Here is a 27,798-nt window from a genome sequence, read left to right as displayed (position 1 = left end):
TGCTTAGGCTGCAAAGGGGCTCCAAGGCCAGGAACAGACCCGTGAGACCCCTCAGTCTGGAGTTCTACTAGCCATGAACACCTGAATGAGCACAGGGCAATCCACAGGATCAGTGCACACCTGTGCTGCAGAGCTGCATGTTTCTGATGGTGTTGAAGGGGGACTTGAGTCGACCCTGGAGGGATCTCTCCTGGGATTCCTGGCCTCTTGGAAGGTTTCTGTCCTTGCGCTTGTACGCCGAGCCCAGGCAAAGGCAGAGCACTGTGTTGTCAGAGCAGTACTGTGCTGCTACGGGTAGAGGTGAGGTGATGGTGTAAGAACAAGCGCTTTTGTTCTGCTCTGTGTACAGCAGCATGTGGGCGGTGAGAGGAACAGCTCCCGTTCAGGCCCATGAGCTCTCCAAAGCTAGCACGGGGTCTTTATTAACCACGGTGTTCTGGTCTGCTAAAAGGGCTGGTGACATGGTTCACGTGCAGTTTCACATCAGCCACTAAGGGAATCAAACAGTTTCAGGGAAACTCAAGGGAGATAAGTGATGAGAGGCAGTGGAGCAGTCATGGGGGCAACCTGTGGTGCAGAACCCTGGTCACCCACCAGCTTCTACCGTGGCAAACTGAGAAAGAAAAGCTGTTTCCCAAACACATCAGAGAAGGAGCCCAACTCAGACTCAGCCGGGCAGGACTTTTCCCCTCAGCACCTTGCAGGTGAAGCATAGGGAAGCTGCCCCATACCCTGAAATGAACCTGCATGCTCTTACCATACATCCACACATTTATCTTCTGGAACATGGAAAAAGAAACTGCGCAAACCCAACCCTGCCAGGTTTCTGGTGTCAGGACTGTGCAAGGACACCTGAGCATGCTAGCCCAGCCACACCAGGAGCCACTCCACTGCCTTCTGCCCTTCCCACAGACACAGATCTCCCCTCACCTTCCCTTCCCACAGACACAGATCTCCCATCACCTCCCCTCACCACAGACACAGATCTCCCCTCACCTCCCCTCACCACAGATGCGGGTCTCCTCTCACCTTCCCTCACCACAGACACAGATCTCCCCTCACCTCCCCTCACCACAGACACAGATCTCCCCTCACCTCCCCTCAACACAGACACAGATCTCCCCTCACCTCCCCTCACCACAGACACAGATCTCCCCTCACCTTCCCTCACCACAGATGCGGGTCTCCTCTCACCTCCCCTCACCACAGACACAGATCTCCCCTCACCTTCCCTCACCACAGACACAGATCTCCCCTCACCACAGATATGGCACATAAGGTAAGGACCACACCACAATGTCCTCCTCATCTCCAAGTCCTGCGGCCCATGGTGAGCATCCCTTCCTCTCCCAGCACAGTCAGGGCACCCCAGGGCAGGGCAAAGCCCTCCCTACTCATCCAAGGCGGCTCCCACAGGCGTTCCTCATGCAAGCTCCAGGCCTGTGGGTGTGCATGACTGCAAGACCACAGTGAACTCTGCGACTGGAATGGAACTTACTCTCAACAAATAAAGTGGCATTAAATGCTACTTGATTTCCAAGGTGCCACAAATGAGTAACCAGACATATCTGGATATTTTTGAAACACTATTTTTACTGGTTTCAGCTAGCAGATACAAAGGCTGCCACACCTGCTGTGTGAGACTGTAACAAGCTGTACCTAAAGCTTCAAGGACCATTTCTACAGAACACATTAAACAGCAATTAAGCAAGCAGAATAAAAAATGACCTCTAATAGTTGTATAATAGGATTTTGAAAAGTCAAATGTGCAACTTTATGGTTTTAGAAAATAAAAATGGTTTCTTCAAAGTTTTATGTCTACAAGCCAACTCTTTAATCAAGCAGTAAGAACCCAAGGCACAGAATACGTCACAATTCCATGTGTCATGTCTGATTTTTTATATCACTTTCCATAGTTCTTTTATGACTATAACTCAGTGTTTCAGGTTTCTAAAAGACCTGATAAATTTGCAAGCATATCAAGTAACAAAACTACCCAATCAAGCCTTTCCTTCATTTAGAAACATCTGCTAAGCAATCAAAAGGACAAGTCTCAAAAACTCACAAGTTACAAATGCGCTTCTCCCAGAAGGGGCTGCTTGTTGGTCCATGTATCCCACTGTGTCTCCACCTGTACGTAACAGGGCAATGCCTGCCATGGTTTGGGATTTCCAGGAGAGAAGTACAAAATACAGGACAATAATAAAGACAAGCTTTTAAGTAACAGAGAAAGTAGTATAGAATTCTCAATTATGCAGTTATGCATGTTTGCAGCTTTAAATCAATTAACTACTTAGAGGTGTTGTGGTTTAAACCCAGTGGGCAGTTCAGTCCCACAGGGCCTCTCGCTCACACCCCTCTTCCCACGGGATAGGGAGAGAATAGAAGGGTAAAAGTGCAAAAACTCCTGAGTTGAGATAAAAGCAGTGTAATAGAAAAAGGGAAAGCTCCATGGGCAAGTAAGGCAAAGCAAGAAATTCATTCCCCGCTTCCCATGGGCAGGGAGGTGCCCAGCCATCCTGGAGCAGGACTCCAGCATGCGTGGCTGGGAAAGGCAAATGCCATCATTCCAAAGGTCCACCTTCCTCCTCCTTCCACCAGCTGCTACTGCTGGACACAATGCCCTCTGGGCTGGGATGGCCCTTTGGTCAGTGAGGTCAGCTGTCCAGCTGTGCCTCCTCCCTTGCCGGCTGAAAGACAGGTGAGGGGCAGCACAGTCCTAGTGCTGGGCAGGTGCTGCTCAGCAGGGACTGACACAGCCCTGCACTACCAGCTCTGCCTTGGGCACAAGGCCCAGACACAGCCCCTTACCAGCTACTGTAAAAAAAATAAACTCCACCCCAGCCAAAGCCAGTACCATGTGCCATTATGGTCATACTTCTCTTCCCAAAGCTCCAACTACAGTTTACAATAGATAAGTTATGTCTTAAAACACTGAAATCACTGCAGTATTTATTCCATTAAACGTAAGAGAGTTTTTAGTTTTCTTTAAGACTTAAGAGAAAGCAAAGCACCCCTTTATTTTGCTACTTACTTTAAAAAAAGCACTTGATTTTTTCAAGCTTCCATAATGTGCCACAAAGCCAAAAATATACTATATTCCACAAAAATGCAGTGCTGATTCCGCATAAGTGATCACTTTGAAAGTATGTTGCCTAAATGAATGGTTAACTGGACCAACTAAAAACTACAAAACCATAATGTTTTACTGCTGTGCTCAATCTCGATTTGTCTTTTCCATAGTTTTCTCTCTTCTCACTCCAACACCATGAATAACTTCTCAACCTACCTGTAGTAGATTTCTGAAACAAACCAGTCCAGAAAACATCCCTCTGAGCTGGCTGGAAGGTGTGCTAATTCATTGGAACAGAAAATATACCCAGTATTGAGTATCTAATAAAAACATCCAGATAAAAACCAATCAAATTAATTATTAGTGAAGGTGTCAGTGTTAAACGTGCATCTATCTCAATGTCAAGAGATGTAATCAGAGACCTACACCCTTTCACACAGGCAGTTGTTTTAACTGATGTTCCTTCAATTAACACATTTCCTGGCAAAGTTACTGATTTTTTTAATCTTGATTTCAACATTAAGCAACTGTTGGCTCTGATCCTACAAACACTTAGGTACACACTTGAGCTAATAAACAAGTCTGCTCATCCAACCTCGCCCTTGTGCCAGGCCCATGACCCAGGTGACAGCACAGGAGAGTAAGGGAGTGGGAGAAGCTCTCCAGGGCCCAGTCCCCACCACCGCAGCTCTGTCTAGGGATGCTGCTTAAAGACAGGAACTTACAAGGTCAAGTCATCTTCACCTTACAGGAACAGGAAATAGCAAGAGCAGGTTTTGTGAGAGCCTTAAAATCTGATATGAGTGAGAAGTTGAGAGGAGTTAATAAAAAATCCTCTTTCTTCCTTTCACAGGACTGGGATTTATCTGCTCAAGATACTCTTTGGACTTGTGCTACTCACTCATTCGGGTATGGATAACTGATTCATTATTGGAAAACTAGCAACCAGATTTCATCCCCCCAAAAAAATTAGATTCATAGTTATTTTGCCTGTATCTGGTGTCGTGGCCGAGCAGTCAGACATCACTCAGAACAGGAGACTGCTCCTACATCTTTCCCAGGCTGTCCAAACCCTCATCCCCCACAGCCCAATGCTGCAGTTTCCTAAGTCCTGCCCTGGGCTGCTCTCTGCAAGCCCTGGGCACTAACGGATCAGGTAGTACACACAGGAACCATCAGAAATGCACCTTAATGCTTCCCTGTATTCCAGCTCTTTTAATTCTCAAACTCCTCCTGCACATTGAAAATCCAGGATCTCTGTAGCCACAATGAAAACTCAGAAAATGTATTTCACTGTTTATAGCTCTGTCCAGTGCATTTCAGCACAACCGACTGCATCTTAAAATCACTGAACATCAAAGTTTGCGCGCTAGATTCCCTGCTAGAGTAAAGAATACACGAGAACTGGAAGATTTAAATGTTCTGGAATGATCTTTTGGTGGATGTTGCAGAATACAGATTTGTGCATGGTGTAAATGGCTCTAATGCAGCTCAAGAGCACAATGTTAGAAGCTTGGAAACATGGAGGACAGTGAGAATTTGCTGTGCGTTTCAGTCTGTGATAAAAATAATGTCTTTCAATCACTTGGATAATTTTTCAGGAAAATACTTAAATAGTTCATCTTGTAGCATAAGTCCAAGAAAATCCTTAACACCTATTCTGAATTTTGAAATTCTCTATTTAGAAGTAAAGGCCAAAAGCAGTGCCAACCTATCTCCAGGCTGGCAAGTCCAGATCAAGTGTGCAAGGAAGACAAAGCTGTTCTATTTGAAGCCTCCAGTTTGAAATTCCCTAAAACAATTTTGAGAACAGTGGCTTTCTCAGCCTCTGCTGTAGAGGCTCACTCACGTGGCTTTATTAAACCACACAGTAAATCACAGCAGAGCAAACCAAGCCACCATAAAGACTCAGCTTTACATCCAGTGAGGGTTTGGCAGGGACCATCACCTTGGGCAATTGTGGGATTTGCTTAAGCAAACACCCCCTAAACAGCCCCAAAACTGCCCCTTCAGAGGATAGTGCTGCCTCCACCGTGCACACCCTGTTCTGCTCATGTGGCTCACACCAACTCCTGAAGCCTCCCAGCCCTTCTCCTTCTGCAGAGCCCCAGCACCCCAGCACTGCGCTGGGCAGAGTCACCAGCTGGCTTCAGCAGCAGGCCACTCCGGGCCCTCACACTGCTCTCAGCATACAGGGAAGGAACGTGGGAAATACTTTCTTTTGTGTCTGAACGACTGGTCAAACAGCTGCAAAGCCAGCATGTTCAGTGAGTTCATCTGACACAGCCATGCTTTTGGGGACGAGATGGGGGTGTATTTTCCTGAGCCAGCCAATCTTGCAGCCAAGTAATCACTGACACAAGGAAGAATATACAACTGAGAAGAAGAGAAGAAATATGAGAAATCACTAAGCCAAGTGTAGTAAACCATGCTTTAAGTTTTCATTCTCATTAGTCTCTATTCCCTGTGCTCCTCTTGTTGTTTTCTTAGACATATCCAGACAGCTTTGTCAGTACTGAATAATCACACTTCTTTTAGTGCAGGCCCAAGAAAAAGCCAGACCTTTTGAAGATTGATGCCACACAGAAGTGGTTCTTTTTCACAACTTCCTCATCCCTTCCCTGTGTATTCCTCCTGCCTTCCTTACATTGGTTATTCCTCCAAATTTGTTCTTTACCTATGTTCCCTGTTTCCAAGCCTCCCACTGCAGCCAGTAAGAAGAGCCACCAGCGCAATCCACGCTGAAGAGGGAATACAATTCTTACCAACTCTGTCAGCTAGGATAGGATGGGCTGGATTTGTTTCAGGAGGGCAACATAAGAAAAACAAAAGGCAACATCTCGTCACTGAAAATCCTCATATTTATCTAGCCACAAGGGTAACTCAAGCAACAAGAGTAAATCACTCATTAGTACAGAGGGGGAAAGCTCCTATAAGCTAAAATCAACTTGCTGGGACACTAATGTTATTTTACTACATGACGAAGTTATTCTTGTATATCTACACTTAGAGCAACAAGGCACATCTCAGCTCTTGGTCAAAGACTCTGCTCTTCTCATCCTTTACAGCGTGCATGAAAAGTCAAAACCTAAGCAAGATGTACTACATTTCTAGTTTTTACAGGAAGATTTGATTAAAATTTATCTGTTTTCAAGTTCCTTCACAGAACTGTCAGTACACTTCCACGTAGGAATAGCACCCTTTGGTTCCATCCTGCTGCAAGGCCAGAGTGTTGCTCACCTAAGAACCAGGCTGGGATTTACATGCTCAAGGTTCTTGCAGCCAAATGACTGAACCACACTCTGCGTTCTGTCTGCCAGCCTGCGGAATGTGTTTGGATGGAGAGGCAGCAGATGACAACTTACCCACTTGCAAAGATGATGCAAGCAACTAAAAATGAATTCTGTGAAAGATGGCTCCAACATTTACATAAAAAGCAGGGTTTGAAATTTCCAGATGCAGTAAGTGAAGATACTCCAAACATCCCACTACAGGCTAACCACTGTGTTCAGAGATATATTTTCTTTATGGGCATTAGTAGTGCACAAGTTCATGAAGACCTAAGGATGAAACCAGGAAAATAAATACGTTATCTTCCATGAAAACATGGAAGAAACTGACTTCAGTAATGTCAGGATAAAAACCACCTGCACAATTGTGCAGACTGAGTCCCTTTTGACTAGTTGAAAAGGAAACCTATACACACCTGACCTGCTGCCTGAGAAATGTGGGAGATGTGTTTAACTGACTTACCACTAAATGTAGCCTCTTCCTAATCCCTTTTTCTTTAAAAGATATATTTTTCCCACTTTTTTTGTTTTTCACTTAAATACATGCAGGTTCAAAAACCATTTGGTACTATGGCCTTTTAAAATCCTAAAATATGCATTACCCCAGCTTTTCGATAAACATATTTTTGTCTCTAGGAAAAGACAGTCTCTTTTTTTTTTTTTGGCTGATGGCTACATACTTTAACTCCACGCCAGTGAGCAGGCAAGATTCTACATCCACAAATGTCTAGTTGTAACATGCTCACGAGACTAATGTCTTTTATAACTTTCAAACTAACCATTCACCAGAAGGTATCAGACAGGTACAGCAAGACAACCATTTTGAATAAAGACATATTTACAACCACGTCCTTCAAGGCCTGAGGCACTGTCTGTAGCTCACCTGAAAAGAAGCCTCTTTGTCATGTGACAGATGTCTGGAGAGCATTTACACTTTGCAAGCATATGAAGTACCAGAAGCTAAACGGCAATAAACAGAGTTTTCAGTAGTCTAAGTCAACAAGGCTCCATGACTTATAAGAAACAAGGGACTCCAAATCCGAACCTTCCCTTTGGGCCGCTCCACATCTGTATTGCTCCGCTCTGCTGAGGTATCCAAATCCACTGCCATGGAACACAGCTTCATCAGAGCACAGTGCTCAAAGTCAGCTCTGCAGACTAGCAAACAGACAGCAGATTGATCTCAAGGGATAAAGTTCAGCCTCTCTTCTATCGCAGACTGAGGGGGAGGAGGGACATGCAGCATCCCAGAAGGATTTTAGGTTTTCCAAACAGACTGTCAGGTGAAAAGGACATTCATCAATTATTCAGTCAACCACGCATAGGATAAACTCTCAGTTTGGTGTTGGAATAGATGCAATCAATGTAGGTATGAAGTCCTTCAGAATGAATATCACAGAACAACATAACTTGCAAACTGACAGCTGGAGAACCTGCATCCACAAGTGTGCTGTGCTGACAGCACTGCTGCCCTGTGCCCCAGCTCCAAACTGATACCTGTGCCATCTCCCACCTGAAAACTCCTACAAACAAGCAAACAGCAGTTAAATGAGAATGGCTGCAAGAACAGATATAGCCACTACCAACCACAACAATGGCTGCAGCTGCTATTCAATTTCTACTTGTACTTTCTCCTAGCAAAATTATTGCTGAAGTGTTATTGCTAGAGATAATGCTCACTACCTGCAGGCAGACATTCCTCAGCTGGAAGTATTAGCAACCCAAACCTATGTTATATGCCTTTATAAAAGTATGCTTCTCAATTTTGTCATATAGCATATTCGGAAAAAAATTATTATACAAAGAATTTTCTCAATGATAAAAATTAGCAGCTGTAACTCCCACTACAAAAGACAGTTGGAGAGTTACAGACTTCCACACCTCCCCCTGATTTGACAATGCCAGGTTTTGAGTGATGTGGTGTAACATGTATCCCTGAGATGGTCTGGAGCCGGACACTACCAACCCCAGTCATATCCTGCCTTTAGAAACCAACCAGCTGCAAGCAGTGATTCCCCTTTGACAGCTGTGTGTGTTCACTGACACCACACTCTGCATTTGCAGGGAGAGCCGTGGCTCAGGAACAAGCAACCAACCAGCAGTGGCAAGGACAACAACCCAACTACGCCCCTGCAAAATTGAGAAACTGATGATGCTGAAACACCACTATTCAGGATACATTTATGAGTTCTTCAGTGCTACCTGTGGATGTTCCTGATCAAATGACTACCACAAAAATGTCACATTCTTCAATGCCATAAAAATAGATTGTGGAATACCACTGCTCTCCAATAAACATGGCTATGGATTAGCAAAAGGTTTTATTAAAATGAAGTTTTATCAATTACTAGACTGCAGTTTACTCCTCCTTTTGCCCTGACATTGACCTGCACAGCAAAACTCTGTTTGCTGCCAAGAACACTCTACCTGCAAACTTTTACATGTAAGCAAATGAAGCTCTCTCCTCTTCTGCTCTCCAATCTGGAAGCTAATAAAACCCCTTGAATGTAGAAGCAAAATATAAGGATTAGACAACAAACATGTGGCTTTTAAGGCCACAATTATGAATGCTTCCATCAGTTCTCCAATATCCCAAAGACTGGTATTATTTTTCTGAGGTGTATTTGATTTTGTTCACCCTTCAAAATTGAAAGTACTGGTAGTAGGATTACACAACTCTACAGAGAACTTAGTATTTCTACTAATATTTTATGAAGAAATGAAAAGTTGTGAACACGAAAATTTACAAATGATATCGCAGTTAGAAAAGATCAAGGACAATTGAGTAATTTGAGGAAAACCACAAAGATAGATGAAGGAGCCAATGCTGCTAAACACAAAATCACAAACTGTTCGCATCCAAGTGACCCATATGCCTTCCCGTAGCAGGGGTAGGTGACAGAAACACAGCTACAAAATTAGGCAGACTCAGGTTAAAGTGTCTGGCTAGGCAGGGAGACCTCTTGCAGAAGTGCCAGAGGGGGAAAAAAGTCAGGTCAATCGTACATTAAATAATGTCAGTAGTTGTAACCACACTTCAGAACAGACATCCACAGTGCAAAATGTAGGCAAGCCAGCATACAGCAGCAAAAAAATTCAGAGGGACAAAAACCTACATGTTGAGTGTGGAAATGGTCAAGAAGCGAAACAAATCCTGAATGAAGGCATACGGTTCAGGTTCTTTGCTGATGCTCAGTTAAAACAAGGAGAAACTTTAAGAACAGCATTCACAGGCTTTCTTCAGCGTGGCAGAACTGCATCTTTATGCAGCACTACAAGATCCTAAGATGTGATTTTCTTCTCACAGTGAAAAAGACTTCTTCCTGTAAAATCTAGTAAAGACATGTAATTTTGTCATGAGACGGCAACATTTTGCATCAAAGTTTACCAGTTGAAGATGCAATTTAGATAGCTTTCCTGCCTCAGTTCCCGAAAGACTGAAAGTATGACTCAAACATATTTTAAAAGCTAACATCAAAGGAATCTCAAATAGTCATCACAACAACATGAATCTTATTTCTACCTTTTAATTCCCTGCCCCATATTCTAGTCACATGCTAATTCCTGAGCAGGGCAATTAAGTACACCAAACCCAGTAACAGGCACTAGAACTGCAAGTGTTAGGAAAGAGCGTGGGTTTGTTATATCAAATCTACCTAATTTTGTTCTATGACAAGAGCACTAGAGAAACACATTTTGTGTAAAGTCTTGACACTGCCACGTGGCTTTGTGAGATGCAACCAAGCAAACCTAGGTGAAAGAACTGGGGAAAAGAGGGGTGACCAGGGTAACTCTTCAGGAAGCTGCAACCAAAGCAGCAGTTCACTAGCATGGAAAGGCAGCTCGGGAGTGGGCTCTGTCACAGCTCTGCCTGGGCTCCCTGGGACAGCAACGGGAGCTGGCACCTGCAGGCATTCCGCAGTGCATGGCTGGGGCAGGGGACACACAGAGCATGGAGCGGTGGGCCAGCACGCAGAGGTCAGGAACTACAGCAGAATCCAGCCTTAAAACAAACAGCAAACTCAAAACCAGCTGATCACAACTCACACCAAACACTGAAGTTTGTTCATTGACCCCAGTGATACCCAGTTTTGTACCACTTCCCACACATAACCCTGCCTCACCCACACTCCAGGTGATTCAAGTGACACAGAGAACAAAGTCCTGCATCGAAGCAGATACAAACAGCAAAACAACAGCTCTGAGGAAAACACAGAGCTGGGATGCCTGTAATCAAAGCACTTTCCCACGGCAAAGAAAAGAGGGAAAAGAAAAAAAAGATACCTCATTGACCCCTCCTGCTTATTTTCCATTTTGCACTGCATTGAAAATGCACAATCTTCCCAGACTACTTCACTGAAGTTTTGTGCACCCAGCTTCAAGCTGGATCAATTGAAAAGTCAGAAGAAAGCAACCAAAGCAATGCAAATTTTATGCAGAAGTTGCCTGTGTTTGGATATAAAGCAGAGACTTTTGGGAAAAGCAGTAACAGCTGAAATACTGACGTCGCTGCAGGAAAGACAAAACAATAATCAAGGATAATATTTAAGAGCTACAGCTACCTTCTTGCCAGTATCAGACAATATAAATGACATTATTTATTTAAGTGTTGTTGTCTCCCCTAAATGGAATATTGGGGTTCTCTTCTGCCCTTCCAAATTCAAACATGATTTTTTAGATTATTTCACAACTACAGATAATAGAAAAAATTAAATGTTCACTCTTAGGATTTAGATACGCCTGACAATTAATACTGATATATTTAAATAAGCAACTCTACCAACAGTGAAGATACAAACTCAACCAGCTATTTTCACTGTGCTGTAACACAAATCTCAGGATGAAGGGTTTAAAAGGCAGCAATCAAAAGCAAAGCCTCTCAGTAACAAGGAGGGAGTTGGAAAATTACACAATTTTAAGTCTTAAAAAAATACAACAATTAATTAGCGTTTTAGGGGATTTCCACTTTCAAACCTGAGAAAGCCTGCTCTTGCTTGCTCTCTGCAAGTCCAGGAGAAGTCAACACAACAACTCAGGAAATACACTCCTGGATGACACCAGCAGAAAAGAATGCACTTCCACCGCTTTCGAGATTGCTCTTTATTGCTCTTTTATGTAATGCTTACGGAGTAATTGTTAGAGTAGTTAGAGGCATATCTTTCCATTTTTAGAATGTCTTACTTCAGCTTCATAAAAATATACACAATTTCAGATAGCTCCTATTGAACTGTACTTTCTAAGCACTGTAAAGTACAGCAGAGGAAGCAGTGGAGCACCGGGCAGGAACGGGCCCCAAGCCAGGCAATGCCCGAATCCAGGCCTGTTGGGAAAGAAGGAATCCGCAAACACCCAAATTACTGTATTGCAGAAATTGAAAATACTTGGCACACAAACCATTTATGCCACCTAAAATGAACCATTTCAGTAAGGTGCTCCAAGGCAGCTGCTAGTTATCTTTTCAATATCACAGCAGGATAAATTACAGATGGTAACAGAATGCATATCCACCTAATTGCATTTTCTGTCCATTTGTGAGAGACCACTTCAAATACAAAACATTTAAAATGGAGCTTTTCAGCAATAGCACAAACAAATAGAGGGTTCAAACTGTTAGGTTCTTTTTAACTCAATATAGGACATTCTCTGTTACTTCAGTTCCCATACGACCCGAGAGGTAAAGCTGCAAATACCAGAGCAATTGTGAACATGCCCAGCAAGGAGGGGCAAAAGTAGGCTCAAAGATCTACCTTACATGTACTGTGTTTAAAAGAAGTGTGTAACACCTCACTTCTTTTGTCAAACTAAAGCGCAATAAAAATTTAAGGAAAAATGTCATACATATATATATGTATATATATAGTATGCACATAATTATTTCTTCAAATAAGATTTTTAAAGAAGTTGCTTCTTTAAAATGGCAAATACATTTCGTAAGTTGTTTCTCTACAGTAATGCTGCCGGTTAATTCCAAGTAACACTCAGCACATCTTCTGATGAATACTGTCAAAATCTTTTTTTTTATGTTTTAAAAGTAGCCCTCAGCAAGGTTATTAATGCAGACTTCAGATCAACACATTCACCTAGAGCAGGGTAAACATGCACACACACTACCTTGTCCCATTTTTATCTGTTTTTAATACTCATGCTGCTGCTGCCTGTCAATATCCTCTTGGTGAACCACAGGAAGGATATGCCCAGGAACAAGCAAGAAATCCCTTGTCATTTATGGTCACTTTCAAAGACAGCATTTACTTAAACTGAACTGACAGAGTACGCTGCTCATGCCATCCTGGAGAGCTGCTGTCCTTGGGCACTTGGGGACCCCAGCACAGCTCACTCGAGGCAGGGCAGCCACTACCCAAACACAGCACGAGGGCTGAGCAGAACCATGCCAGGTTGATAATCCAGCACAGACCAACTCAGGCTTCCTGCTGGGAGTACTGTCCTGCCCACACACTGCTGTTGTGGTCCCAGCACCAGGGATGGTGCGAGGACCGTGGCACTGCATGGCACGCCTGTGCCTCTGGGGTCAGGCCTGTCTCCAAGGCCAGAAGCAGTGCCAGGGAGCCAGCCCTCATCTTGGTGAAGCCAGTCTGATATCCTTTCAAAACCAACATCACTACCATCACTACCCCTGTCCTCCATAGGAACAAGAAATTAAAGCATTTAAAGAAAGGAAAAGGTGGTAGAGCTGGCACAGGACAAAGCTCTGACACAAGGCTGGTTACTTGTTCCATACCTGTCACCAACAAACACCATGCAGGGGTGGGACAAGTCTTCAGACTCCATTATCCTCAAGTCAGTCTTCATGAGAGTGAAACTATTTACTGGAATGGCAATATGAACTGCAGGTTTCACATTGAATTCTGAAGAACTGATGACCCAACCTCACCGACAACCTCTTAGCAAAAGATGGAAAAACTTGCACTGGTGCAAAGTACAGCATGCTCAGAGCGACCAACTTTCAACAGAAAAATAAAAGGCTTTCTTAATAAACTATCAATTCACTGTCTTCACAACAGACTTCTGTCATATTCGCAATTTATTACTTACAATCTTAATCCATAGGTGAATTGTACGACCCACTGACCAAAGCAAAATCAAAGGGTAGGAACAGTCATGTCACCAAAAGAAGTCAAAGAAGTTATCTCTCTGGAGGCTATTCAGTTTTGTAACTGGAGTTCCTTCACATGACAAAGGATAGAAGTTACAGCATAACCATTAATGCTGTTCAGTCAATCTCCAACAGCAGAGAAGAGAGAGCTGCTAGCAGTGGCCACTCACACTGTGGGGTAGAAGCTCTATTAGAAACAGATACCACTGGAATCTTGGTCCTGTAAGACCCAGCTGCTCTAGACATCAATGGAGGCATGAATAATCAGCACAGTGGTGGGGCACAGCTATTCATTTAATGGATATGGTGACAAAAAAAGCAGTCAAATAAAAAAGATTACTCAACTAATTCAAGCCTAAAAGACAGAACAGAAAAAAATCAGTTGCCAAAATCGCCATGGAGCACATTATTATGGACTGATAAAATTTTCTAAATGGAAAGATAATTCAAGTAGGCATAACCGTAACTTTAGTGGTGGATTTGAGAAGAACCAAGTCTTACGAAATAGAAAACAATGTGGTAACGTGAACCAGCTGAGCCCAGCAGAGCCGTCTGATGCTCCTGCTCCCAAACAAATCCATATCTATCCAAAGCAGTGGAAGGGATGACACACGGAGGCATGCAATTGTACATCTAAGCTAATAGAGGATTCCTTATCTGTGAAGCATACCTACTTTTAAAAGAGATAGAAATGCAAAAGAAGGTTGATGTTCCCTTCCTAGCCTAAGGGGAGAGGAGAAATCTACCTGTCTGCTGCTGTTTTCCAAGTCAAATAGTAATGGAGTTATGAGAATGCTAGAGAAAAGCAAGCCAACCAGGGCTCACTAAAGCAGCACAGGAACTATGAATGACAGAAACATCTGTCTGCAGAGAAAACACAGCCAGGTAATACCCCAGCAGGTACCTCAGTCAGAATAAGGTAAACACAGTCTGTTGTCGAATGACCATGATTATGTATGCAGCCTGCTTAAGGGAAGGAAGAGAAAAAAGTAGCATTAACACAAAGCTCCATCTGGAGAGAGGTTTCTCCACTAGGAATTCCTTTGTGATTGATCACATTTAACACCAGCAAAACAACTGGCCTTCACATCTTCCAAATTTGGGGGGGGGGGTTTGGTCGGCAAGAAGGGCATGGAGTATTGATCTTGTCAATGCTCTTTACCCAAGTCACAGACAGTCACCAAAGAAAGTTTCTGTGACAGACAGCAAGGTCATCACCAAGAAGTAACTGGAGAGAATAACACAGCTGCTCCCGTGAGATGGCCACAGTGATGGAACATGCTGTTGTAGAGTGCATCAAAAACACACTTCAGCAGAGAATCTGAAGTGTTGCTCCCATTAGAATGAAATGGAAGTTAACTCAGCACCTGGCACAGGCCCCGTTCCTCACATTTGCAGCTGATTCTGCTGGTCTGCCTGAATTCAAAGGCTGTCATGATGATAAAGAAACCAAGCCCTCCTTTTTTTATCACCAGAAACCTTTTGAAACAGAAACTGAGAAGACACTGTTTTCTATGAATACTTGGGTATAAAAATAAGGATAAGGAAACATTTGAGAGAAGACCAAACAGATCTTAAATGACCATAAAGAAATTTATCACGGTAACTACAAATTAGGAAATTTCCCAGTGAATTGAACATTTCAGAAAAGCAAAGAAGGGTATAGTGAATATATCATCTGAGAACAAAATTACTGGTGGCTATTTTCTCCACTGTTGTAATTGCGCTGTTAGGATCCATAGGGAGGATTCCTATCATACTGGTACCTCTGACTTATTTTTTCTTACTTGTACAAATAAAATCATATCTACCTTAAGGGGAGTCAAACTCCTTCAATCTGAGTTAAACCAGCAGAAAGTAGCTGGCTCCTCTGGGATGTGTTTACAGGCAGTACTGCTTTGATTCACATTCTGCTGGCATCTCTGCAACTGGAAAATGTTAAGGTCAAATCAAGGTGATTTGCTGGCTTTCCTCCTGTGGTAGGGCCATTTCAGTTAGGGCTCTTGAATAAAATATACACCTAGATCCTCATACAGTAGCTCAACTAACTAATAACCAAAGCTATTACTGCATTTAGCACCTACCCACAGCACTGCAGCAACGCCAGGTGCATCTGCATACCCACAAAATCACACATTCAGGTTCCACCTCATTTATAGTACAAGTTGGCATGTGAAAACCATTAGCTCAAGCCACTTTGTCTCCCCTCTCTAGTACTGTGTCAAGACTTCACATCTTAGTTTCAGTACACTTGGGATAAAGAGGGATCTGATCCTGTCTGTCCAGTGTAGATCAAGTCAAGGCCATAGCTGCTCTAACCCACCCAAACGAGTATCACAGTTGTAGTTGTGCCATGATAAACAATAACTTGAGGGAGATGCAGAATGTCCCCTACCCAAGTCACTCTGCACACACAAGTCACCATTCTCTTTGAATCTGCCATGCAAACCCACACAGATCCTATACTTCAGGAAGTTTGACAGATGTGTTCTTTCCTCTAGAAGAAGAAATGGTCAACGTTAGCGAGGTGAGAGGCACAGTCACTGCATCTCCTAACACACATTTATGAGACAAAAAAGGCAAAACAGAAACAAAGCCAGGGATTAGCACCACATCAGTCAGTTTCACCAGGCCCACTGCCAGTATCCTGGACAAGATTATTCATATCAAACACCAACTTTTGTTTCAAGGAAAACGGGGTAAAAAACTAACGCACACCTAAAACTGAAAGGGTGCCATTAGTGCTCATAATGGAGTCGCAAGTCTCACAAATTTAACACGTCACACACAAACTGCTTCACATTCATATTGAAAAAGTACACTGGCAAGAAGTCTAAACTTCAGAGCATACAAGGCTGTCCATCAGTAAGGGCCTTTGAAAGGCAAACTAAGCCCCTGACACTACTGAACAGAGAGCTGCTCACTCCATGCACTGTGAGAGATGAGCGAATGCATTAACAAGCACTGTATTTCAAAAAATAGCATATCCTCAGTGACAAGCATTGTCTTCCCATTGAACTGTGCCATTTTAGAGACTGAAAAGGTCCAAATATCACAAGCACATGGTAAACCCAGCCATCCACAAACCCTTCGGAACAGCTCCAGTGCAGCAGAGCAGAGATCCCTCCGGCTAATCCCGACTGACGGGGACCTGAGCATGTGGGTGTTCTGTACCCCAGGGCTCTCTCCCAGCCTCCACAAGGAAATGAGTTGGCTGCACAAACACAGCATCCTCCAGTCTGGAATTACTAGATTCAGCTAAATTATGGGGATGTAATTGTAAAGGAGATAAATCCCAACTTACCGTATCTTTTTACAAGTTCTGTAAAATGGATAAATACTTTGAAGAAACACCAAATATTAGCTGTTTCCCGGAAGTTTTTTCCCCGTATTCTGTAAGGAATCTCCTTTTAAAAGCTCTAAGTACAAGTGATTCTTGCAACAAGAGACATTGCAGAACAGTGGTGATTCATCTGTTGTCTAGAACCAAAACTTGGTTCTGAAATACAGGTCAAGCAAGCTTAACAGTTTTGAATTTCAACAAACTAAACTCTTCTGTAAGGATTTTCACCTCATACCGTAGTGTAAGAAAGAATAAAATCCATTGATCAAGCATAAATCCAAAAGACAGCAGTACAATGGGAGGGTTGATAAAATAAATGTTGTAAAAATTAAGAAAGTTAAGAAGCCTGTTTAGACATCACAAGTACATCCCTGCTCTCCTCCTGCTTCAGGCTGTTATAAGTTGCCAGAGCAGAGGCTCCGGGGCTGGTTGTGAGTTCCTGGGCATCAGCAGCATGACATAGCAGAGCTTTCACATGTAGTATTTATGTTTGTACTGGGGAAAAGGACACACCACCCTTGAATTTCTGGACTTACAAGGTATTTTTGCTTCTAAGATAAAAATCTCTATTCTGGCTATAATTCTGTGCAAGATGCAAACCATTTCAGTCAGCTAGAGGATAGTTTTAAGTTCGGAGATCAAAGCTAAGGCAGCCTCCACAAGATCCTGTGCAAGGAGGGAAACAGCCGAACGCAATCCATGCAGCAGCACATCCTGTCTCCCCTTCCTCCAACATGTTTAAGTTTGCCCACTAAAGACTTGGAAGCGAGACAGACACATCAAATATTTGGAAAGAAAACCCTCACAGGCAGGTGGCTGTTTGCTGCACAGACAACAGTAATAAGTTCCTCCAAAGGCCTGCTTGTGTCAGGGAACCTGGGGGAAGGATGAACCAATTATCAGCTCCAAGAGAAGCATGAGCTACTCTTGAAGTGACCTGCTCAGAGTTAGCAGTCCTTCATTTTGTAAGGATATTCCATACAAGTAGAAGGCAGCTGCTGGCCTGTGGAATGAGGCCTTCCTGAGTGTTGCACAGCTGAAGGAAGGGCTGTCTGAACTTTTCACACCAGGACATTGCTCTAAAGCGTGATAAATCAGCTTCCATGCACAAGGAAAAAGGTCATGTTTATATTTCAAAACACAGAAAGTGTCTGCACAGCAGAATCCTTTGTTTTCACAATGCTCAATCACAACACCAAGTTGGAGAACAATCAGTTTAGAGTGACAGGATTCAGTAAACTCTGGGAAAACAGCCCCAATGCTCAATGGAAAGCTGAGGATTCCAGGTGTTCCTACAGCAACCCCAGCAGGGTGCTGCAGAGCCCAGGTTTATTATTTGGGTTGGTGCAGACTGACTTGGGCTTTCATGCACGGTCATTGGTGTGCCGAGCTGGAAGTTCCACAGCTGCTCTACCGGTGAGATGTGCACACAGCCTGACTAATCAACGCACTGCTCTGCACACGGTCACATTTGAACTGGTAACACTTGACCAAGTGAAAATATCATCCCATAGCTTGCACTCCTGCACATAAAGCATATTTTTTCAACTTTTTTAAAAAAAAATCTGGAATATTGCCATAGTAAAACATTTTTGTTCTGTTGCAATAAGACACCTGTGATGCATTGAGATGCAGAGAAAACAAAGGAAAATACTGGAAAAGTTGCATTAACTTGAATTATCTTTGCTATCTAAAACAAAGTATTTTCCTTTAGCATTTCAAATTTGTCTGAAATATATTAATATTTATATTATAGATTAAATCAATATACTAGTAATGCAAAACAATTCAATAATACAATATTAACTAATACAATGAACTGTATCACTAAAACAGCGTTTGCTGGAATTGTAACAAGGCAAAATGTCCTACATCTAATGCACTCCACACTTCCTAAAAGCAGGAAGTTGTGATTCAGGATATATTCTTTCGTATCTACTACACTAAAAAAGATACTTAAAATCTACTCACTATGAACAGCAATAAATGCATTAAGTTTAATAAAAACTGTTATCCTCCTCCACTGTGTGAATACATTTCCAGACTAGATCAATGCAGCAGCAGCTCCCGATGGACAGTGGGTGGTTCCTTTCAGAGCACTCAAGTCGGCCAAAATAAAACTCAGTAGCTCATCAGACAAATCCAATTCCTGGATTCAGTGTTCCTTGCTAACTCACCACTTGTTTAATTACTGCATATTTTCAGGGTGGTTGTTTTTGTTTTGGGATTTGGGTCCTTTGTCGTTGCAGTTTTTTGATTTTATCTCAGTGTCAGTACGTGACTTGGTGAATTTTTTTGCTGCTTAAAAATAACCTGTGTTCCACAACTAAATTTAAAAACTCTGAGTGTTGAACGACTGACTACATCAGCCGGAACAAAAAGCATCCCAAAACAGGCAGTGCTCTCTACCAGAACTTCAGAACTTCCTTAAGAAGTGTCAAGTTCTTGAACCACAGAAGTTTTTCTGCCCATCTATTCTCTAAAGAACTCTAAACTACGATTTTTTTTTAAAGTATCTTCTGGAAAAGAATGTATTTAATGACAATGAAATTTCCTAAATCTCAGTGTATCCTGTTGCTACATATTACATTAAGAAACAATAGCAACTCACAATTTTCTTTCTTTATGTGATAATCCAAATAACACAGAGCAAACAGGCACATCTCACAAGTCTACAAGCCAATCTGAGATTTCTGGGTTCAATGCCTTTTAATCTCCCATCCGAAATACAAACACGCTCCCAGGAACAAGTGATGCATTGTATCAGTCATCTCACTGCCAATATTTTCAGTTTCAGCTGAAATATGGAACTGGGTATTTTCATCACATTAGTTATGAGGACAAAGCTGCATATGAAGGCTATGGAGCAGCAACAAGTGGCAAGTTCTGTCAGTGTATCTTTGATTAAGGCTGAATCAAATTACACAGCCCCCCAGCCCAGGTGTAGTACCGGATCACAAGAACCCTGGATAAGGCATGTGTTATAAAAACATGCTCTTGGTATCTTCTCCAATTGTTTCATCAGTTTAAGTTTTGTCTTTCTGTCTGTAAGCTCTGTGGAGCATGGACTTCCCTCTACTTCATAGAGGGCCACGTCAATTTGGAGTTTAGACACAGGTATGATACAAATTAAATCTCCTTTCACAATATGCTATAATACTGCTGCATTATTTCTCAATAAGAATATATGGTAATTTTGTTTTTAAATAAAAACATGATGAAAATACTAACTCTTTCTGAGATCTGTCTCCCAATGTATCTTTAGATACCACACAAGACTTCAGCATGAATTAGCAGAAGACAACTGTTGAACACTATGACACAAAAACACCTGTACACAGAATGTCTCCAATTAACAGTCAGTGCTCCACCTGTCCAGGCACCCCTGAAATTAGTTACATTACACACACCACCTGGGGCTTATTTTGCAAAAGAAATGCTTCAGCTTTAAGCCTGTCACATTAACGTGGAAGTTAAGGACTTATCATTTGTCTGAAATAATTTCAGAGATAGGTGAATTTCTTTGGTTTTAGTTTTCACCAATCAAATTTACCTCTATGATAACAAACATGCCAATAGTTAATTCCCAGGCTACATAACAGGAAGTTCTGCCAAGGCAAGACAGTGAAGAACATGGGTTTGGAATTGAAAAGGTTTCTTTTCAGAGCACCTAGGATGCATTACCTGAAGAGGACAGAAATCCACCACAAACTGGTAATCTCCTGTTCACATCAGATTTCTAGCACAGATGGCATTAAGTAAGATCATATAAAGCAAACTAAGGGATAGATTAGGTGCTTCCTATTTGGACATGTGTAATGCAAATGCTTTTGAGTACACTTACAAAAACAGGTTAAAAGCATAGCCCAGATGATAGCCTTTGGCTTGCCATACCACGTACAGAACATGAGGAGCTTTTGATAAGAAGATAAAGACAGGAAAAGTTTTTGGCACCCAGACAAACAGAAATCCTGAATTTTTTAAATGCTTCTTCTTTGCTCCTTAGAGCTGGACCTCATGGGACAAAAGGCAATATTTGGCATCACACCACAGCTCCTTCTTTTCCTCACTTGCTCACAGATCTCTGCTACTCCCTTGCCCTACCTGACACTAGAAAAACTGCCCCTACCTTCCTGCCTTCAGTCCCTCCACCTACTCCCAGGACATTCTCCCTCTTGCTGCTGCTGCTGCCTCTGGAGGTGGCCCCAGTCAGTCTAAGGGCATCTCTTGGACCAACCCGATCCAGGGCTACCCCTACTGCCAGCCAGCAAAGGTACCCCAAGACAAGCAAATCCCAACAGAGCTTCCCCATGCAATGCTCCAAGATGTACCTCACTCATCAGGGAATGGCAACCTGGTGCCCTAAACTCCTCTGCACAAACTCAGCAAACCCTGAAGGGCAGTTCATCCCACAGCCTGCACAGAGGCTGTGAACCACCTGCCTCACACGTCGCATAGATCCCACAGCCACAGGGGAATTTCATTCCCTGCCCACAACCATCAACCCATGGCACAAACAGTAAATACATTAAAAATCCCCCCACTGAGCTGTGATGCAGAAAGCAAGTTTCAACTTGTACACCTTCAAAGAATTTACAATAGATTCCTTTCTCCTCTTTAATAATGAATTCATCACAATACCAATCAAAACATTAGATCAGCTATAATGTCAATTTAAGGTTCACAAAAACACACTACATTTCATTGTAGTTAGAACACTACATGGGGGGGGTAATTTTACTTATTTCTTGAATAATGGTTTAATGACTCTCAAATAAAGTAACAACTCCCAGTTTAATTTTCTCCACTAAAATAAAGACATATTTAAAATTCTTTTTAAAAGCAATTTAAACAGGAAGTGACTGGTCTTCAATTCCTAGTGCTAGGTAAGAAATCTCTAAAATGCTTTGCAAAGTAAAAAAAAAAAAAGGGGGGGGGGGAAGATCTGTAAGAGATGCTCATGGAGACATTTTGGAGAAAAGTATCAATTTCTTTTTCTTAATATCTTAAAATTGCAATAACAGTAGGAAAACACATGTATCACTAAAGTATGCTTTTAAAAAAAATTCTGTTAAAATGGTGCCTTGTTTAAAGATACCATACACAAAGCACACATTTTCCCCAACTTTCCGAAGCTTTGTCTGCCTGTAAGAGTGGGATGCAACGAAGAGGACCAGAAAGTTGAAGCCAGCCCCAGACATTCTCCACGGATCCCGTCAGCCAAAGGCTCTGCCTTTGTCTTCGCGGGGAGGAAAGGCAAGGAGAGGCAGCAGCGAACTGGCCGGGCTGGTTCCCGCGTGCTGCCCTCGCAGCCAGACACCTCTCGCTCTTCAGGAAGCGAGCGCTGACTCACGCAGCCGATCCTGAAAGGAGGACAAGCCTGTGCCGGAGTCACCTCCCTGACCCTGGAGCACACGGCGGCTCCACGGCAGAGTCCTCCGGCCTCCCACGGCCCAGCCGAGCCGCTGAGAGACACCACCCACAGACCCTTCTCCTCCAGCCTCCCCTTCTAACGACAGACTCGGGGATCCCACTATCAGAAAAGAAAAACATTGATCTCCTGTGAAAGTGATGGACTCCTTTCTTCCCCCTGAAATCCAGGCCTCTCTCGTCTGCCTTGAAATAAAGGAGCGAGGTACTAAGGGCAGCAAGGGAGAGAGGAGCAAAGGTCTGAACACTGCTGCCAGCTGCAGAAATTTAACTGACAAGACATTGGGATCTTCTTCCGTGCAAGAAAAAGCTTTGGGAAGGCCACCAGAGGCAGTTTTTGTCTGTCTTTATCCACCTCCTCCCCTTCCTCTGCAAACCTCCCCCAAGCAGAAAAAATGAGTATTCTGTTCGGGTAAAAGAACATGAGAAGTTGTCCAATGAACTAGGACATCTCGCAGGCCTTAGGGAAAGCAGCTGAGAATCAGCAAAGCTCCCAAGCATGCCCAGAGACCGCCTGGTGCCATCAGCCCCTCCAGCTCCACTCCCAAGTTCTGCTGCCAGAGCCAGCACAGCCTGCTCCTCGGGAAGGGCCATCTCCACAGGCCCTGGTTCTGGGCTTGGCTGCGGTTATGTGTTTACTCTCCATCTTCACTAGCATTTGAACTGCCTTCTTGTCAGCAACATTGCAATCAAGGCGGAGGCAGTAGCAAGTGATAGCTACTGGCCATTCCCAACAGCCCAATTTCACATCTGGCTTTCCGGTCACTCGCACATAAAGCTATACCAGGCCTTCTCTTTTTTCCCACCTAATTACTAAAGTGGAACTGGTTTAATTTGGACTGACAGTACATGCCATATTCATAAGGATTTGCCATCTTATTTTCGCTTGAGAAAAAAAAACCCCACCAAACCTAAGCAAAAATGCTGAAAATTCCAGAATTCTGACCCACACCAACACAGGTTCCTTGGGAGATGTCCACACGCTTGTTGTACAAGGTAGCAAAACACGTTTCTTCCTGTAGCAACTCTTGCCAGTGGTGTCCCACGCAATCCTGGCACATGGAGTTTGCTGTTCCCAAGCGGGGCAGCCTCCAGCCACCTCCTGCACACCCGCAGCTCCGGCTGAGCGCTCCGGAGCAGGAGGCACTGGCGGGCTGCCCCTAGGAGCTCAGAAAAGCTCTCTGCTCCTGGGGACTGCTCTGCTCAACTACCTCTGAAAAAGAGCACAGCTGCTCATCCAGAGCAATTCCATGTAACCTATCCAGACTCACTGATTTGACTGAAAATGACAGAAAAGTAACTGAGAGCAATACAGACTATGGCCAACAACAGGCTCATAGCTATGCTTTTCCAGACAAGTATCACGAGTTCTGCTTGCCTTTTTAGGGATCTTTTCTGTACCATATTACACTGAGTATGTCCCTGGTACTAAAGCAAACTACTCCTTAATTACACTCACAAAAATTTTGTTAAGCTCACTGAACTCCCTGAACTAGTCACTACTTTCCTGGACCAAACAAATAACCAAATGTTGCAGGACTTGATTATTTTCAGCATCACAATTAAGAAAAAAAAAAATCCCCATAACAAAATTAAGACATTACTCACACAGTCCTATCTTTCAGAACTGCTTTAGCTCTTCATCTGTACTAAATGTATTGAATAATCTGCATAAGGTGAAGGAAAAGTACGTGAAGTTCTTATTTTATGTTTTCCTGTTTATTTAAAATGCAGTTTTTCCTCCAGGGATTCAGATTCAGTGCAGATTCTACACTAAACACCAGACACACATTACTAATTAAGATTACTATTACTTGTACATAGCATATACTATCACTGACTATGAAAAATACCTAAAAATGCACTAGAATGATATTTAGCTATTACAAAGAAGCTTCCGTAAAAAGGTAATGTATCCTATCACTTTCCCTGTTTACATTGTGTGACTGAATTCAACTGTTCATTATAAAGGATCCTGCATTACTATTGAAAAAAGCAACTCCAAAGGTGTTACCAGTGTTGACATTCTAAGAAAAATTAAAACAAATCCTCCCCTCTCATAGAAGATGACTCCCCACAAAACTTTCTCCAACTGTGTTTTAAAGAGAACTTCTATTACAGATAATGCCTATTAATGCTGAACATCTAACAAGATAAAAGGGAAAAAGACAGTTTTTACTGGAAAGGGCCTATCAGCTGTTCTACCTTAATTAAAAATATTAATAGCATCTTATTTCAGCAGCAATAGAGCACTTCACAAGCAATTTCAACAGAAGGAGAAAGTTTACTGCAATCTATCTTTCACAGACAGGTTACATTTATTTGCATATAACATTGTAACTGTTTAACAGAAACATTACAGCATGTAAATGCCAACAAAAAGCTTTTGCCCCCAAAACACCATCCCCCCACTTGAAACATGATGAACAAGACCAAATTACTGTCTCTTCCTAACTAAACAAGTTACATTAAGTAGGTTCCGATGTTTTTATCACCGTGAACACATTATTTGGTGTTGACCTCAAAAATACAGTTATTAGTTAAAGGGAAAAAGTTATCATCCTTGTCATCTCCTAATCTCTAAACTCCAATTTATCAAAAAATGACAATGCTGAAAAAACTGTAAAGCCAGTTCATGCAACACTAGTGCTCCCAGTCCAACCACACCTTTTCCTTCAAACAGTCGAATCTGGAAGCAATGACTAATGTAAAATTAACAGGGAGCGGGAAGCTATTTAGAAAAAAAAAAAGAAAAAAGTACAAAGGTCTATGGGGCAAACAGAGGCACTTCAGAAACACTCAGTTCTCTGTCCGTGAACTGCCCATGCCTCCTGAGCGTCAGCCGGGAGGAGAAATGAACCAGAGGGGGCTTGAGTCATCAACTCTGACTTTTCTGTGCTGAAACAGCCTGGGTTCAGCATCAGCATTTATTTTATCACGGCGAGACTCCATTTCCCAGCTCTCCCAGCCCAAGCCACGGCAGTCGCACTCGGTAAGCGGCACCTGCAGAGCACTTTCTGTTCTCGCACACACTGCAGCGTGCCCGAGGCACGGCCGGCCGGCGGCACCGCCACGAGCAGCGCGGGCACCTGTCCCCGCGGGCCGCGGCTCCCCGCGCCGCGCCCGAACCCTGCACGTGCTCCTCCGCTCCCAGCTCCTCGTCTTTGATCGGAGACGGCGAGGAAACACCGCAAAAAGTTACTAGAGCCCCAAGAGCCATGCTCCCGGTGCGCGGGCCGAGGATGCTCCCCGGCTCCTCAGTACCCGGCGACGGGAGCGCGGCTCGTTCTGCGGTCACACGAAGGGTGAAAAATCCGTATTTAAATCCCGTGCTGAGAACGCCGCAACAGCAGCGGGGTCAGGGACCCCCGGGAACAGCAGGACGGCAGCCGAAGCCTGGGGCACCCGGGAACAGCGGGACGGCAGCCGGGGCCCGCGGCCGCCCCGTGCGGGCACACCGGGCGTGCAGGGCCCGGCGCTGCCGGCTCACCCCGCCCGCTCCGCCGACCCCGCCATCCCTCGCACCACCCGCCGCGTCCCCACCCGGCCCCGCCACCCGGGGCCGTGCGGCGCTGCAGGCGCGGTGAGGCCCGGTGGCCCTGCCGCTGCGGCTCCGCTCGGCTCGCAGCTCCCGGCGCAGCGCCGCGCACACCCCACGCATACGGCGCGACCGCGGACACCGGCGGGCCCGGGCTCCGCACTCCCGCCCGGTGCCGCGCAGCGCCTGGGGCAGGGGCCAGGCGGCGGCACCTCCGTCCGCCAGGGCCCCTCCGGGCGGCTCCACCGGGCTCCGGGCGGCCCGCGGGCACGGAGATCGCGCGTTGCTCCGCCCGCGGGTTCCCGCCCGAGGACGACGGCTCTTCGGCCACGATGCCCCGCCGGGGTCCGCCGCCTCGCCTCCCGCGCCCGCCCTCCTCCCCGCACCTCGCTTCTCCCGCGCGGCGGTCCCAGCCCGCGGCCTCCCCCGTAAACCCGCAACTCACCGCGCGGAGCAGCCCCGCGGCCCCGCCGGGGCGCCGCCCGCCCTACCCCGGGGTCTCCATGGTGGCGGCCCCGCCGCCCGCTCCGCCAGCCCGCCCCGCCCGCACGGCGCGTCACGCACCGCCCGCCCCGGCGCCCACCTCCATTGGCCAGGCGCGGCCTGGGGCGGCGTTCCATTGGCTGCTGCCCCTCGTTAAACCCTCCAATGCCGGCTCGACTTGAGGTTGCCGTGGTTACCGATGCCGTGAGGGGGAGCCGGCGGCGGACGGGACGGGACGGGACGGGACGGGACGGGACGTACCCGGCTCGATCAACCCTACCCAGCCCAGCCTAATCCGTGTCTGGGCGACTCTGCCGGGAGTGGCCTGACAGGACCCGCGCTGTGCCCGAGGCGGCTCCGCTAGGCGAGCCTGTGGGGCGGGAGGCTCCTCCGCGTGCACACCGCCGGGCCGTCGCGGTGAGTGTCCGAGTGCGGCGGGGGCGAGCGGTGTGCGCGCGTGGATGGATTAACCGGTTGCAGAATGGCCGGTGCGGGGTGCTCGCGATGGCCGGAGGTGCCCGTCCCTCGGTGCCGGCCGCCTCCTGCCCCGCCGAAGGAACCGCCGCAGGAGCGGAGCAGGAGCAGCCCGGAGCTCCAGGGGCTTTGCCGAGCCGGACCGTCTGCCACGACCCTGTGCCGCGTGCTCCGGCTGAGCCTGCCTGGGCAGGGAGCTTGCACCGGCTGGGCCCCCGAGGTCCCGCCCGACCTGGCGCGTCCCGGGCGCCTGTGAGCCGCCGTGCCGGCAGAACGCACAGCCCGCGGCGCTGCTCAGACACGACGGACCAAGTCCAGGCGTTTGGGAAAGATGGGAAAACGCTTTCCTTAGCGTTTTAACTTCCCACCATTTTAAGCTTCCAGTAGCAGCCGAACTCTCTTGATGGAGTGTAAGAATTATAGATGTAAAAAAGAAAAGCTAGTATCCCTAAAACCGCTGTAAAACATTTCAATAACAGGCTTTGGGTGTATTAAATGCTTGATCAACTTTTTGCATCGCATGCCTGTCCTGAACTCGCCATCCCAGTGTGTCTTGGGGGGCTGAGTGGTGCCATTCCTCTCCTTCCAGCCTCCCGAACAGACTGCCCCGGTGTATCCCAGGTGTGACTGGTTTTCCATTTACTTATTTCTCTCCTTCCACCGTGCAGGTGCGATAGTGATAGACACTCTCCACTTCGCTGACTAGTACAGTGATGACACTGTAAATGGCTAAAAGGAGCCAAAACCAAAGGGCCACTTGAATCAGCAGCTCTTGCTGTCCCAAGAGGTTGTTTTATTCCCCCTCTTCCCTGTGGAAGGTATCTTTTATCCCCACTGCAACACTTCCCCTGTTGTATTGATGCAGATGGTGTAGAAAGCCTGCTGTAAAGGAACATGATAAAAGTATCCACATTTTAACTTGTGTCTTTTTTCCATCCAGGTCAGTTTTTCGGTTTAGTGTTTGACGGGGTGGATCATGGTTTTATTTTAGGCATCAGGACACATGAACTTGTGATGTGGTTTAATTTGTGCAAGTGCTGCAGCTAGAACTAT

At 45.0% G+C, this 27,798-nt stretch overlaps 2 protein-coding genes across 9 annotated transcripts in view; one reads left to right on the top strand and one right to left on the bottom strand.

Moving 5' to 3' along the window:
* Positions 1-26,310, bottom strand: part of PKP4 (plakophilin 4) — a 72,162-nt gene extending 45,852 nt beyond the window's left edge. For 2 of the 8 annotated variants that reach the window (XM_032114106.1, XM_032114107.1), the window contains exon 1: positions 121-892. In XM_032114106.1, the coding sequence (XP_031969997.1) occupies positions 121-355 (235 nt within the window). In that variant the 5' untranslated portion in view covers positions 356-892. Of the gene's footprint in view, positions 1-120; positions 893-2,065; positions 2,153-3,289; positions 3,354-6,438; positions 10,475-26,233 lie in introns of those variants that run through there. The other 6 variants (XM_032114101.1, XM_032114102.1, XM_032114104.1 and 3 more) reach the window with 4 other exon arrangements.
* Positions 26,311-26,467: 157 nt separating this feature from the next.
* The window catches only part of CCDC148 (coiled-coil domain containing 148), a 58,903-nt gene continuing 57,572 nt past the window's right edge, over positions 26,468-27,798 (top strand). The window contains 1 exon segment of the mRNA XM_032114848.1: positions 26,468-26,688. The gene's annotated coding sequence lies outside the window, so the exon portion shown is untranslated.

Source organism: Corvus moneduloides, chromosome 7 (assembly GCF_009650955.1).
Source record: "Corvus moneduloides isolate bCorMon1 chromosome 7, bCorMon1.pri, whole genome shotgun sequence".
NCBI classification, from domain to species: Eukaryota; Metazoa; Chordata; class Aves; order Passeriformes; family Corvidae; genus Corvus; species Corvus moneduloides.
Note: the sequence above shows the minus strand (reverse complement) of the source record. Positions and strands in the feature narration are given on the sequence as shown.